The sequence below is a fragment of the Lontra canadensis genome, unplaced genomic scaffold, assembly GCF_010015895.1.
Source record: "Lontra canadensis isolate GAN:19392208 unplaced genomic scaffold, GSC_riverotter_1.0 scaffold35, whole genome shotgun sequence".
Lineage (NCBI taxonomy): Eukaryota > Metazoa > Chordata > Mammalia > Carnivora > Mustelidae > Lontra > Lontra canadensis.
The window spans coordinates 6,175,847-6,191,461 of record NW_022631029.1 but is presented as its reverse complement, the minus strand read 5'-3'; the positions used below and the strand labels follow the sequence as shown (position 1 = coordinate 6,191,461).

The window sequence follows — 15,615 nt, the reverse complement described above, 5'->3', positions numbered from 1 at the left end:
CTTGCACGTTTAGTTAATGTGTACATACCCAAATGAACATACCTACCTAGTGAAATCTGAATCAGCTCTGTGGATTATATCAGTGTCAGCTTCTTGGCTTTGATGTTGTGCTATAGTTTTGCAAGATATCATCACAGGGAGAGGCTGAGTGAAGGGTACAGAGGACCTGCCTGTACATTTCTTTGAAACTTCCTGTGGATCAAAATAAAATGTCATTTTATCCCCAACATTATGTTTTACTATAACATTGTCATTTTAATCATGTTAACAATTATTTTAAAATAAAACCTCTCAAAATCTAAAGTTCATGAAAACCTCTCCCTCCTCCTGGATTCCGTAAGAACCTTAGGATTGTCACCTTGTCTTTTACATTTTTGTTTTTTGACTCCGCAAGGGAATCATTATTAATGTTTTATATAGTCTGCATTCTTTTACATTTACCCTCATATTTACCACTTTCTTTTCTCCATAACCTTCCACTGGAGGATGTTTTCTTTCTTTCTGTTATACCTCCTTTACAGTGAGTGTGCTGGCAACAAAGAGTTTCTTGTATTTTGAAATGTCCTTATTTTTTTTAAAGATTTTATTTATTTATTTGACAGACAGATATCACAAGTAGGCGGAGAGGCAGGCAGAGAGAGAGAGGAGGAAGCAGGCCCCCCGCTGAGCAGAGAGCCCGATGTGGGGCTTGATCCCAGGACCCTGGGATCATGACCTGAGCCGAAGGCAGAGGTTTTAACCCACTGACCCACCCAGGCGCCCCTGAAATGTCCTTATTTTATCCTAAATCTCAAAAGATAGTTTTTCTGGGTATAAAATTCTATTTTGGCATTTGTTTGCTTCTACCATATTAAAGATATCATTGCAAAGTTATGTTTTCCATCGTTAGTAGTGAGAAGCCAACTGTCAGTCTATTCAACAGTCTTTTCAAAGTGTGTTAGTCTGGATTCTCTGAGAAGCAGAGGCCAAGATGGGATTAAATGTGCAGATTTTATGAGGGGAAGTTCCTGTATCAAGGAAGTAGGGCGGGAACTGGGTAAGGTTGGTCAGCTGTCAAGCCATGATGCAAGCCTCAGGTGAAGGGAGGGAAGGTCAGGTGGAAGTTTCTAGATTGCTGTGCTGCGTAAGGAAGGCTCGGGAGCAGTTAGCACAGGACTCTTCATGGAGGGAGGTACACTTCTCAGGCCATCAGAGCTTGCCTAGTGGAAGCCAGAAAGACAAAGGGAGAGAGCACTTCACAAAGAGGGGACTGAAGGATGAAGGTGTAGTGATCCCTTACACTTTTGGTGAATGCCACTGAATTTGTGGGACAGGGGAAAGTGAGAAACTGTGGAGACAAGGCCATGGGGGTCAGCAAGGAGGTCAGCCAGGTCAGCTCCATGGCTTAGGGCTTCCCTTCCTCTCCCCAGGGGACCTTGTCACCACTGCTTTGGACCTTGTTCAGAGTATTTCTTTGGGGCCTTTAAGGGGACAGGGGTCTCTCCCACAGGTCCTTTTTCTCCTAAGAACAGCCATTTCTGCCAAGTCTTTAGGTGTATTCTAGGGCCCAATTCTGTGAATTAGAGGCCAGGGCCCATTGTCCCTTTAAAAAATACAAATTACGGGACGCCTGGGTGGCTCAGTCGGTTAGGCCACTGCCTTCAGCTCAGGTTGTGATCCTAGGGTCTGGGATCGAGTCCCACATTGGACTCCTTGCTCAGTGGGGAGCCTGCTTCTCTCTCTTACCTCTGCCTACCATTCTGCTTGCTTGTGTGTGCTCTCTCTCTCTCTGACAAATAAATAAAATCTTAAAAAAAATACAAGTTACTAATCTTTAAAAAAAAGGGGGGGGTGCCTGGGTGGCTCAGTGGGTTAAACTCTCTGCCTTCAGCTCAGGTCATGATCTCAGGGTCCTGGCATGAGCCACACATCAGGCTCTCTGCTCAGCGGGGATTTTGCTTCTCCCTCTGCTGTCCCCCCCCCCAATCTCTGTGTGCACACACGCACATGTGTGCTCTCTCTCAAATAAATAAAAAATCTTCAGAAAAAAAGTAATGACATGTTCACTGTAAAAACATGAAAACGCAAACATATATAAAAAGAACACATGGGAGTACCCTGCTGGCTCAGTTCGTGGAGCATGCTGCTCTTGATCTTGGGGCTGTGAGGGTGTGGAGATTACACACGTCGGGTGTGGAGATTACTTAAAAATAAAATCTTTTTAAAAAATGAAAAAATAGGGGCGCCTGGGTGGCTCAGTGGGTTAAAGCCTTTGCCTTCGGCTCAGGTCATGATCCCGGGGTTCTGGGATCGAGCCCCGCATCGGGCTCTCTGCTCGGCAGGGAGCCTGCTTCCTCCTCTGTCTCTGTCTGCCTCTCTGCCTACTTGTGATCTCTGTCTGTCAAAAAAAAAAAAAAATCGTAAAAATAAATAAAATAAAGAAATGACCTCTAAACCCCAACCCAGAAGTGACCATTCTGAACATCTTATTGGAAGCATCTGTGTATTCTTTCTTGTGGGAGTGCTTTTGTGTTCCTTAAATTGCTCCACCATATGATTTCACCCTTCATTTGGTTGATGTGGTGTACCCCATTGATTGATTGGCACGTGCTGAACCATCTTTGCATCCCAGGGGTTAGTCCCCCATCATCCTGGTGTATGATCATTTTACTGTGCCATTGAAGTTAGTTTGCTGTGATTTTAGATTCTATGTTTCTCTATGATTAAAAAATATTCGTCAACATTTTCCTGGCTGTGTCACATTCCACTGTATAGACAGATCATTCCCTAATCACTGAATATGTAGGTTGATTGTGAGTCAGTATTCGTGAACATTTCTAAGATTCTTCATTTTTTTTTTTAAAGATTTTATTTATTAGAGAGAGAGCATGAGCAGGAGGGAGAAGGAGAAACAGACTCCCTGATGGGCAGGGAGCCCAGTGTGGGGCTGGATCCCAGGACCCTGGGATCATGACCAGAACCAAAGGCAGATGCTTAACCGACTAAGCCACCTAGGTGTCCTCTAAAACTCTTAATATTTATTGCTACTTTGCTTTTCAGAATGCTCTACGGATTCACACACCTTAGTGGAGGGTGAAGGTCTAGGTTTGGACTCCAGGTTGGTCTCCCATTCTACTAGTTTATAAATGAGATTTCTCTGGAAGGTCTGATGGCAGTAACATGAAATCACTTGTGTAGCTGTTGGTATAGTTAAAAATGACCCAAATATCTTACTATTTTAATTTTTTAATATGCTATCTATGTTCCCCCTCCTTTTCAGGGAGAGACCAACAGGATTATAGCCTCTCACACAATGAACAAAAACTCATCCAGGTCACACTGCATTTTCACCATCTATGTGGAGGTGAGCGTGAGTTCCTTGAAGAACCTGGGAGGGGCGGCCGAGTCCCGGGGACCTGCTTTGTCAGAAACTTCTCCCTGTGATGTCTAACCTCTGCTTGGATGTTTCATAGGCCCATTCACGGACTTTATCAGACGAAAAGTACGTCACTTCCAAAATTAACCTGGTGGATCTAGCGGGCTCGGAAAGGCTGGGGAAGTCTGGGGTAAGTGGGTAACAGGAGGTACCTTCTCAGCAAGACACAGCCTGTTTCCAGCATTGAGCCTGTGCACATGGGCTGTCCCTCAGGGGGTTTTTGAGAGCCCAGTCCTCAGCTAGGCATGCTAGAGCACGCAGGCTTGACCCTGTGGAGCTGGGGGAACTGCTATCAGTAGAGGTGAACCAGCAGCAACATAGTTGTAGTTCCTACCTAATGGGATTTTTGTGAACATTGAGATGATGGCGCCAAATTCTTAGCAAGGTGCCAGCCCTCAGGAAGTGCTCAGTAAATGCTTTGTGCTAGTATTAGCCTTTCTCTGTGTATGGGGAGAGGGGTGTCCCCATAAGTCTTGCCTCATTTCATCTTAGACATTCATATGAGTTTGAGTAGTAGCATAAGAATTCACAGGATTCACTGAATGCATTTCTACATGCATTTTTACACTTGATCTTAGCCAAAAGGCTGAGAAGCGATTTTATGTGCATTTTTAAAAATATTTTATTTATTTTAGAGCTAGAGAACAAGGCGGGGAGAGAGTGAGAGGGAGCATGCGCACAGGTGGGGCGGAGCAGAGGGGGAGGGACAAGCAGACTCTAGGCTGAGCACAGGTCGGGACACAGGGTTCAATCCTGCAACCCTGAGATCATGACCTGAGTGGAAATCAAGAGTCAGACACTTCAATGACTGAGCCTCCTAGGTGCCCCTCCTGTGTGCATTTGTCTACGTGTTTTGTTTTGTTTTTTTAAAGATTTTATTTATTCATTTGACAGAGATCACAAGTAGGCAGAGAGACAGGCAGAGAGAGAGGAAGGGAAGCAGGCTCCCCGCTGAGCAGAGAGCCTGATGCGGGGCTCGATCCCAGGACCCTGGGACCATGACCCGAGCTGAAGGCAGAGGCTTAACCCACTGAGCCACCCAGGCGCTTCTGCCTACGTGTTTTTATGCATATGATAGCCTCAGGGTGATGTGCTCACGTATCTGCACAAACATTCCTGGGCGGATTCATGCCGGTGTGACTCTTAAGTGAGTCTGCATAGGAATATTCACGTACGTATTCATATGCACGTGAACGCCCCCATAAATATTTGCAGGGGCATTCCTGGGAGTATTAGTATTAGCCCGAGGTGGGATACAGTCCCATGACACTGGGAGGATGGCGGGCTCTGGGAAGGAGGCTCTGGCCTGGCCACCCACCCGCAGGGCTCTCCGCGGGGCTGTCTCCCCACTTGGTGTGAAGTGGATGTAACTTTTGGTTTGTAGTCTGAGGGCCGCATGCTGAAGGAAGCCACCTACATCAACAAGTCGCTGTCATTCCTGGAGCAGGCCATCATTGCCCTTGGGGACCAGAGGCGGGACCACATCCCCTTCCGCCAAAGCAAGCTCACCCACGCCCTGAAGGACTCGTTAGGTGAGGGTGCAGGTGTACCCCGGGAGGAGGGACAGGCCGGGCCTTGCTGCCGCTGGTGATTATGAAATTGCTCCCTTCCGCTGGCCTGCCCTTCCCTGTGGCCTTTTCTTGGTGACCCCAGATGCAGACACAGCGGAAAAGGCAGAAGCATGAGTGGTATCCTTGTCTGTCACCCACAGCGTGCCATGCTATTCCTGCAGAACCTTGGTGGAAGCTTTTCCCTCTGCTGGGAATACCGTCTCCTTTCCCCTCATCTCTAAACCTGAAAGAATCCTTCATGGCCTTCAAGACCGTGGTGGGCCTCTCCCTACGCTGCCTTCTCTTCCCCTACGGCCTCTCTAACAGAGGAGCAGGGGCTGTGTCTTTGCATCCTCGTGTCTCCAGGCTTTCGTGTTGGGCCTGTTGGCGCAGTCATGGGTGTCTGATTATTGGTGGAGTGCCACCAGTAGCGAAACCCTGGCCCGCAGCCATCTCCCCACCCCTCCCTGCCCCATGCCAGCTCTCTTCTGCTCTCCCCCTGCTCCTCTTTTAGGTACATCCTGTGGCCTCTCCCCTTCCCTTCCCTACTCCAGCCTCAAACATGCTTGGATGTGTCCCCTGTAACCCTGTCTGAGTCAACTCGGGTGGCCATAACAGACTGGGGGGCCCACACAACAGACATTTATCTCTGACGGCTCTGGAGGCTGCAAGTCCCAGATCAAGGTTCGGCCTGGATGGTTCCTGGTGAGGACTTTGTTTCTGGCTTGTAGATGGCTGCTTTCTTGCTGTACCTTCACATGGCCAAGAGAAAGAAAGAAACGAGAGAGGGACCAGAAAGACAGAGTTCTGGTCTCTCTCTCTTTCTTATAGGGCCACTAATCCCATTATGGGGGCTCTACCCTCAGGACCTCATCTAAACCTCATTACTTCCCACAAGCCCCCTCTCTAGATGCAATCACATTGGGGGATAGGACTTCAACATAGGAATTTTGACAGGACACAGACACTCAATCCATAACAGATCCCCACCAGCCTTAAAGGAATCTCTTGGCAGAAAACCCACATGGTTCATGGCGCTTCTGTGTCCTGCTTTCTGCAGGGGGAAATTGCAATATGGTCCTCCTGACGAACATCTATGGAGAAGCTGCCCAGTTAGAAGAGACGGTATGTAAAGACAGCCCACACGGCCTACTTGGAATCCTTCTCATGGATTCCAGGGCTGGGTAAGGCTGGCTCTGGGCTGGCTAAGCTGGCATACTTAGCCACAGACATTGTCAAAAGGGAAGGGATCCAGGGGATGAATCAGCCAAAATTGCTGCAGGAGGCCCAGGCAAGATCCACATACCAAGTACCAAGGGGCAGAGGCTGTGTTGAGGAGGAGACAAGGCAGGAAGCAGGCACAGGGTGGGGGCCTCTGTGAGGAGAGTTTAGCAGGGGGAAAGGACTGTGCTCCCTGGGGTGCTGCTCCTGTGAACTGGGATCTAGGACAGCGGATTTCTTGTTCTTCATAATTACACACTTAACAATCTTAGAAGTACCACAGATTCTGGGCTGCGATTATATGGCCTGTGTGAGCTGACAGGCATTAAGCATGTGTGCTGTGTGTAGGGTGGTAGGGATGGGCTGGGAAGAGCAGCTTGGGAGAGGTGAGGTGCCTGTGGCCTGAGGCCACAAGGTTCCTTGCCATGGCCTTCGGTAACATGAGAGGCCCAGATGAAGGAGCCCTTCAGAGGAAACGGGACTTTTCCTGAAACTGGGGTGAGGAAGGTGGGCACCGAGCTGGCTGTGGTTAAAGGATGTGTGGTACAGAAAGCTGAGGTGCTCCTGGCAGAGGAGACTGTGGGCCCGAAGGTGTGGGCCATGCCAGGAACATCTGGCCACTGCAGGGGAGGGCCTGGGAAGAAGAAGGGGAGAAAAAACTGCAGAGGCTACACGGGCACTGGTGGCCAGGCTGATGCTTTCGCTGTTCTGCTGGTTGCTGGGGTGTCATGGTGTTTGAGTAGGGGAGGGCTGTGGCCAGCGTTGTGGCTCAGGGAGATTAACCCAGCTGCAGGACCCAGGTGACCTGGGAGAGGACAAGCTTATGAGAACCAGAGGCAGTCAGATAGGCCATAATGTCTGAGGCAGTGACACGGGTAAGCTCACGCAGCTGGGCAGCCGTGCGGCGGTCTTCCTCTGAAGGGTCACTTATCATAGTCGGGCAGATTGGGGAAGCTCTCTGTAGGCATTTTGTTTTGTCAAGGGTGGATGGTTAGGGCAAGCTTCCGTCATCTGGAGAATCCACTTAGGCGAAATAGATCCCTTCCAGGCACACTGTAGGGCCTCCCAGTTTCTTGCATTAGGGACCGGCCTGCATCCAGAGAGGGTGCCCTGGGACTTGGGAGGCCAGGAGGGAGCTCCCGCTGACGTGCAGGCAGCATCCCCAGAGGAAGGCTTCAGGAACCTCCCAGTCTCAGCATGACAAAGCATGGGCGAATCCCAAGAGGAGCCATATGAAAATCGGGCCTCCTGACTGCCTTGCTGAGGAAATGCCCTCTGAGACAGGACCCCCCCCTCCTTATCCCCACCCCTGAGATGGTCACCGCACAGGAAGCAGCTCACCTGGTACCTGGCATCCCCAGAGCCTTGTGACCCAGGACACAGCCCATGGAGCCCGGAGCTGCTGTTGAAAGGGCCTCGGGGGTTTGGGACAAAGGAATATTGGGGTGTGGAAGCTAATGATTCTCTTTTTCAAGTGCTTTAAGCCTTCCACCCTATTCCTGTCAAGGATCATGTTGCTTTGTTCAGTGACACTGCTTGTAATGTGTGGGAGTAGATACAGCGAGGGCGCCCTGGCCACACTTGCTGCTGTGCGCAGAGCAAGAGAGCCTGATTCCAGCCCACAAAGAAGCTGCTCAAGCTGCAGGGACGGGACCTCCTCCCGAGGGCTTGCTGTGGGCCAGTCGTGTAGAGAGCATGTTACAGACCTCTTCACCAAGCCTCCTGGGCCCTGGGAGGCAGCTCTTCCCAACCTTACAGAGAAGCTCCAAAGTCTGTCAGAGGTTGCACAGTTGGTCAGGGCAGAGTTCTTAACCACTAGACCAGACTGCTTGAAGGAAGAGCCCTTTTGGGCCTTCTTCTGGGCCACTCCTAGGTGACCCCGCCCCCAAGCCCAAGTCTGCCTCCCTGTTTCAGGGCCCCGAGTCAGCCCAGCATGGTGTGAGGCTGGGATCTCGGGGCCCGCCCTGTGCTACCACTGGCTGTTCCCCACTGCCGGGGAGCAGCCCTCCACCTCTCATGCAACAACAGTGCTGTGGAGCAGCGTGTTGGGGCCGTTTCTCAAGTGCCCACTTACGTGACTGCCTCATGGGCCTCCAGCTGTAATTATCCCTGCCTGGCTGCCCCTCGCTTCTCCCCAAGAAGGAGACCCCACCCTTCACTATGGAGTATGTCTATATGCAGAGATTCATCTTTTCTGGTGGGCTCCTTGGACCGCCTTTGCAAATATCTCCACTCACGAACCATTGGCTAAAGACACAGAGGTCTGTCTGATCTGTTTTTCAGCTGTCTTCACTGCGGTTCGCCAGCAGGATGAAGCTGGTCACCACAGAGCCTGCCATCAATGAGAAGTATGATGCTGAGGTACTAAGGGGCTTGTGGGCAGGTGTCTCACTGGGGGGAAGGTGTGTGGTTGTGCTGTCTGGGTCACACAAACCTCATTTCCTTTTCTGCCTCACCTGAAGATCCCCATGCAATCTTGGGTCTGTCCTTTTACACCCTGGGGCAGACCAGGGTCTTCAGAGGCCCTGGAGACCCCCTAGGGGGCCAGCATACAGATGAAAGGGCCAGGTCAGGTTACCACCCAGCTCATGTGTGAGGCTTTGGGGCTCCTAGGTGAGAGTTCCTTAGAGCTAACTGTTTCGAAGTGAAGTAAGTGTGGACAGACTCTCAGACTTATCTGGTTATGTCACCACAGAACCTCTTTCATCCCAGCCTGTGTGATCCCTTTAAGCAAGCAGAGCTGACCAACCAGAAGTCACGCTCAGCATCACCACTGCCCAGGGAAATGCAGGTTGAAAGCTTAGTGGAATTCTACCCTCAGACCAGCCCAAACTAGAATTGTTCTGACGATGGAGAATGACGGTGGGGATGTGCAGAGTGTGTGTCTGTCTCTGGCCACAGTGTCATCCATCCAGCTGCTGTGGAGAGCATGCTGGCAACATCTCACCAAATCAAAACTCATTTACTGGTAACTTGGCTTTCCTTTAGGATGCTTGTAGAATCACGGTTACCAGAGACAGGAGCATATGCATGCCCTAAGCTCATGACAAAGCAGTTAATTAGACCTTCCAGAGTCTAAATCCTGATGGAAAATAATGGTCCCTGTGGCTCCCTAGAGCTAACCCATGGCTTGGAGGCAGAGGAAAGTACTGGGTTGGTTAGAGCTGTGGCTCTCAAACACGCTCGGGTATCTGAACCCCGGCCAGGCTTCTGGAATAGCAAGTCACTGAACCCATTCGCAGAGTTCCTGATTCCATTGGTGGAGGGGTGAGGCTTAAGGATTTACATTTCTAGTAAGTTCCCCGATGCTGCTGCTGCTGCTGTTCTGGGGCCACACTCAAGAACCACTGGCACAGTAGTCAAGAGCCATGGTCCCCACAGTGGGCTGTCGTGGTGTGGCGACCTGCTCTTTCCTTCCTTCAGCTGCCTAGCCTCAGTGAGATGCTTACCCTTCCTAAGCCTCAGTGTCCTTGACTGTGAACTGGAGAAGTAGCAGAATCCACTCTCAAAGAGATGTGGTGAAGAATAAGCTCACGGGTAGAAACCCCTTAACACAGTGCTGTCGTGGGGTAAATGCTCAGTAAATGTTAGCTAGTCCGCTACTCACTTGTACAGGTCAGCAGGGTCCCTTTCTGGGTGGACAGTCTAGAAGCGTTCTTCGCATACATGTGTGAATGGCCTCAGGACAGAACGGGGCTCCCGCTGCTCGTTGGATCAGTAGCCTTTAATTAACAGGAGACTAGCTAAGTGAGCTACAGAGGGAGGGATTCCAGGCTCAAGTTGTGTGTCTGGATAATCTCAAGTGGGACCACAGCGGGCCAAATGCTAGCTTCTGTCGTTTCCACCGAGTCTAAAAATGTGCACAGCAAAGCTGAAGATCATCAATGGATAGATGCGAGGGCAGTGAAAGAAAAAAGCGTGGGAGTGGGAAGACCACACAGAGTTTGGGGGTTCCCTCTGGGATGTCGGGAGGTATGGACTTGGAGTGAGGCTCATAGTGGCTTCACATTTATCTGCCATGTTTTATCTCTCTCTCTCTCTCTTTTTTAAAGATTTGATTTATTTATTTGACAGAGATCACAAGTAGGCAGAGAGGCAGGCAGGGAAAGATGGAGAAGCAGGCTTCCTGCTGAGCAGAGAGCCCGATTCGGGACTCGATCCCAGGACCCTGGGATTATGACCTGAGCCAAAGGCAGAGGCTTTAACACACTGGGCCACCCAGGCACCCTGCCACGTTTTATCTCTTAAAATGAAAAACAAAACCAAGAATTGAACCCAATAGTACATCTGGCTGTTCAAGTCCAGTTTTGGGGTGGTCTTCCTGGGTTTCATGACATTATTTGCTATGCTTTTCTGTAGTTTGGGGATTTTATTTATTTTTGTTAATTTCCTCATCCGGTGTCCTCTGAACTCGGGACCCCCGCATTGCCACGTGCGAACCTGGCTGGGTAGGCCGTGCACTGGACAGCAAGCACTTCCATGCCCTTCCATGTAATTTTTGTTCCGAAATCGGCATGGTTGGTCCTGGCCAACCAAGTCTCCGTGTCACCCAGCGTGGCCGTGTGTATGATCTTTATGATCAGCATTTATAAGCAAGAATTCTTGAGACCTGAGGAATTCCTTTGGTTGCCCCTTTCCCTGGACCACAGCCAGCCTGCCAGTGTTATTTCTAGCACCATCTTTAGCATAGATGCCTCTTTTCGAGGCGTTGGGGTAGCTTCTGTAGCATTTCCTCAGCCGACCATAAGGCGAGAGACTGAGTTCTTGATCCACCTCTGCCACCAGCTGTCTCTGAGCCTTGGGGTTTTCACCTTTGAACTCGGGGTGGGACTGATGAACTCCCATGACCCTCCCACTCTGTGAGTTTGTGATGCTGTGAGGGGGTGTAAAGGCTGCGAGCCTCAGGCATAAACAGGCAGCAGAGCGACACTTGTTGTTCTCTTCTGCTGAGAAAAGAGAGCACTGGCAGGCCGTGAGAGGTGGGGGTCAACAAGGGAAGCTTCCTGGGCCGAGAGCCGCTGGTAACCTGCTGTGCTCCTTAAGCAGAACTTTCTGAATTAGCCTCATTACACTTATGCTGAAAACCCCTGACCATCAGAAAACTTATGTGAGTCTGTGCTGATTCCATCTAGAAAATGGCCCTAAGCTTTAAAGGACTTGGCCAGGTTTTGTGTTCCACCTGGGGTACCAAAAAAAAAAAAAAAAAAAGGAGTCCGTCAGTTAGGAGGTGCTGCCAGGTCCTGTTCTATGGGACCCGCTGCTCCCACCCTGTGTTTCCAAGCAGCTTCTCTCCAGTCAGACTGCCAGGCATTAGGAGAAGCAGCTCCAATGCTCTCAGGATGTGATATGGAGGCTGGTTCCCCTGGGAGCAGGGGTGCATCTCCCCACATCACCTGACTGGCCCAGAGATCTAAGCTTGGCTCCCCCTGCCACATTGGACAGTCATCCCACTGGAGGCCCTCAGTGTTGCAACCAGACTTTCTCTAGCTGGGGCATGACGTCTTTTCCAGAGCAGAGATCCCTCAGCTGAGAGGACGGGCTGGCCACCAAGCATCTCCTGTTGACCTCATAGGAAGTCTACTGAAAGAGACCATCTTGGGGCTTCCCAGAGGGGCAGAGCCAGATTTGGACCCTGGTCATGCGCTTTGAGTCCCAGGCTTTGTGCCCTGAACTGCCACAGAGCCACCAGGATGCCAGGGTTCTGTCACCCCTAGCTGCAGACTGGTCACAACTTTGGTCACCAGTCCCAGGATCTAGTTGTCAGGGGCTCCCTCCAGTGGCCATTTTTCGACAACTGAAGGAAGCCCTGTTCACAGAGACGGTTCTCGGCGTAAAATCCCTGTGCCTCTCATCTATCAAGCCCTGGAGGACATTATGCTAAGTGAAATAAACCAGATACAGTAAGAAAAATAATGCATGATCTCACTATATGTGAAACCTAAAAGGTCAAATTAATAGAAGCAGGGAGTAGAGTGGTGGTTACCAAGAGTAGGGTCAGAGGCCGAGGAAAGGAGAGATGATGGTCAAAGGGCACAAATTCTCATTTATGCAATGGGTAAGTTCTGGGACCTGATGTACAACATGGTGACCATAGTTAATAGTATTGTATACTGGAAATTTGCTAAGAGAGTAGATCTCAGAGGCTCTTAGCACACACAGAGAAACGGTCGCTAGGTGAGGAGATAGATATGTTAATTAACTTGACTGTAGCAATCATTTTACTATATATATTTGTATGCTGTTGTACACCTTAAATATTCATAAATATTCATACCTCCAGACCACTATAATATACCTTCTATTACAATAAAGTGAGTCAAATGAATTTTTTGGTTTCCCAGTGCCTATAAAAGTCATGTTTACACCATACTGCAGTCTGCTAAATGTGCAATAGCTTCGTGTCTAAAAAAAAAAAGTATATACCTTAATTTAAAAAATGGTTTTTTAGTGGGGTTCTTGGCTGACTCAGTTGGTTGAGCATCCAACTCTTTTTTTTTAAAGATTTTATTTTTTTTTTAGATCTTATTTATTTATTTGACAGACAGAGATCATAAGTAGGCAGAGAGGCAGGCAGAGAGAGGGGGGAAGCAGGCTCTCCACTGAGCAGAGAGACCAATGCAGGGCTTGATCCCAGGAACCTGGGATCATGACCTGAGCTGAAGGCAGAGGCCTTAACCACCCAGCCACCCAGCATCCAACTCTTGATCTTAGCTCCAGCCTTGACCTCAGGGTTGTGAGTTCAAGCCCCATGTTGGGCTCCATGCTGGTTGGGGAGCCTACGAAAAATAATAATAAGTAAATAACTGTTAAAAAATATTTTATTGCTAATAAATGCTAACCATCATCTGAGCTTTCAGCAAGTTGTAATCACTGATCACAGGTCACATAATAAATACAAGAATAATGAAAAGGTTTGAAATATTGTGAAAATCACCAAAATGTGATGCAGAGACATGAGGTGAGCAAATGCTATTGGAAAAATGGTACGAAACAGAGTTGCCTGACACAGGGTTGCTACAAATCTTCAATCTGTAAAAAGTGCAGTGTCTGGGAAGTTCAATAAAGCAAAGTGCAATGAAATGAAGTATGCCTGCCTACAGTTTCTCTTGAACAATTTTTTTAAATGTTAGGAGGGAAAAAAAAGAAAGAAATAGATAAGTTCTAGAGTTCCACCGCTCAGTACATTAGCTCTGCTTGCTTGGGGCTATTTAAATTAGTTAAAATAAAAGTTCACTTTCTGGGTCACACTAGTGACATTTCAAGTGTTCCATAGCTACATGTAGCTCATGGCACAGATAAAGACCATTTCCATCATTACAGAAAGTTCTGTGAAACGGCATTGCTCTGGGGTATGTTGGTGATAGGTGCTATGAAAAAAATTAGAGCAAGATTTTCAAAAAAGAGTGGTGTGGGCGTGGGGAGGGCATGGCAGTTTTCTGCGGGGTGATTGAAGTGTGCTTAATTTAGAAGCTCTTGAACAAAGACTTGAAGGAGGTGTGGGGGTGAGCCAGGGCAGTACTTGGGGGAAGAGTGTCCCGGGCAGAGGGGACAGGTAGGGCAGAGGCAGGAGTGTACCAAATAATTTGGTAGGGCTGGAATGAGTTTGGGGGGAACAGCAGGGAAGAAGTAATGGGGGCAGATCACAAAGGGCTGACATTACCCAACAGAAACCTAGAAAGACCCAAAGTTCTAAGGACAAAAATGTTGTGCAGTGTTGTTTGAAGCAGCAAAAATATTAGAGGTGACGTACCTGATTATCAGCAGGGAACGGCGATATGTCTGTGCAATGGTCAGGAAGGATGAGGGTAGAAGGTACGACTGTGCTTGGAGAGCATCTGGAGGCAGTGGGCTGCACTGAGAGGGACACCACCCTGGTAGACCAGAAATCTGAAGCTCCTGGGAGTTGGGGTATGCGGTTGCCCTGTGGGTGCCTGTGCTCACTGTGGTCTGTCTCTAAGAGCAGAGGCCAGGGGACTGCTGAGGCCCCCAGAGACCCTAAACTCACCCCAGTTGGGGAAAAGTGACTGGCTGGGAGGAAGCTGTCCAGATGCTGACATCACACCCCATGGGTTTCCAGGAGGGGTCTGGATGTCCAGGCATAGATTGGGGAATTGTGGGCTTGTTGTGGGAGAGGCAGGGTGATCTCTCTGACCGTCCTCCCTGCCCCACCCCTAACTATGTTTCCTGGCAGCGAATGGTGAAGAACCTGGAGAAGGAGCTGGCGCTGCTCAAGCAGGAGCTGGCCATCCATGACAGCCTGGTAAGGGGCTAGCGGCAGGGGTCTGGGGTGAGGGGTTGGCTGAACTGCTAGAGGGGGTGAGGTCAGGGTAACAGGTGGGCAGAGGGACCGGGTGGACAGGGGCCAGATGGGTAGGCAAGCCAAGTAGGTAGGGAGACGTGGGGAAGGGGGCTGGGGAACAGGGATGCCTGGAAGCTAGGGATACTAGAAGACCAGGAGGATGTGGGCAAGGATGTCAGATACCAGGGAGCAGAGGCAGACAGTTGACAGGAAAATGAGGGGCAGGTGGCAGGCCCGTAGGGCAGGGGCAGACAGCATGGGGGTCTAGGTCAGGAAGGTGGAACAGATTGGGCAGTGGGGGAGGGGCAGCAGCAGAGTGCCCTGAGGGCAGAGGGTGGGAACTGGAGACCTCTGATGGCTTGCCTGGGCCTACTCATGGTCCAGGGAGGGTCTCAAGGCAGAGGCAGCCACCCCCCACCCATAGCCCTCAGGGGACAGAGTCTGCTGAGTCTCAGCCCCCTTGCTTGGAATGGCAAGCCCATGTCAGGCGGCTCTCAAGACCTAGTTGTCCCTCTGACCCCAGCACCTGGCCAGAACCCAGTGGTCTAGGGAATGGAGGTGGCTTAGTTGGCCAGAGCCTGTGTTCAACCTCCCCACCTTGGTTGTCAGAATGACCCCTGCTGCCCCTGTTGGGCTCAGGTGTTTGGAGCTTGTTGACATGTTCTTCCTCCTCCTTCAAGGCCAACCGCACCCTTGTGAACTACGATCCCATGGATGAAATCCAGATTGCTGAGATCAACTCCCAGGTGCGGAGGTACCTGGAGGGGACGCTGGACGAGATTGACGTAAGGAGCCTCTCCTCGGGACCATGCCCTCCCTAACCTGGGCATCCCCCGACTTGTGCTGGGCCGGCCTTGGAACCTCACACCAAATGGGTGCAGTGGGTATGGGGTGGGTGGTGCTGGACCCCTGGACTTGGGCCCTACAGCCTACTGAGGCCTCAGCATCCATGTTTAGGGTTACAAGGATGGGTGTGCCCCTCAGAGTGGCCAGCATCCTTGAATAGCCTTGACCACACAGGGGGTGGTCCATCACCATGGGCACAGGGTGGTCCCTGGAGCCAGGCTGCCCTGGATCACGTCCCAGCTCCAATGTCTCCTTGCTGCGTGACTTCAGCAAAATGCTCGACC

General features: G+C 50.2%; 1 protein-coding gene across 6 annotated transcripts in view; it reads left to right on the top strand.

The window, feature by feature from the left end:
* Positions 1 to 15,615, top strand: part of KIF9 (kinesin family member 9) — a 48,814-nt gene that overhangs the window by 14,175 nt on the left and 19,024 nt on the right. For all 6 annotated transcript variants that reach the window (XM_032867890.1, XM_032867889.1, XM_032867886.1 and 3 more), the window contains 7 exons: positions 3,260 to 3,343; positions 3,453 to 3,545; positions 4,800 to 4,947; positions 6,026 to 6,090; positions 8,470 to 8,547; positions 14,378 to 14,446; positions 15,166 to 15,270. In XM_032867890.1, the coding sequence (XP_032723781.1) occupies positions 3,260 to 3,343; positions 3,453 to 3,545; positions 4,800 to 4,947; positions 6,026 to 6,090; positions 8,470 to 8,547; positions 14,378 to 14,446; positions 15,166 to 15,270 (642 nt within the window). The remainder of the gene's footprint in view (positions 1 to 3,259; positions 3,344 to 3,452; positions 3,546 to 4,799; positions 4,948 to 6,025; positions 6,091 to 8,469; positions 8,548 to 14,377; positions 14,447 to 15,165; positions 15,271 to 15,615) is intronic.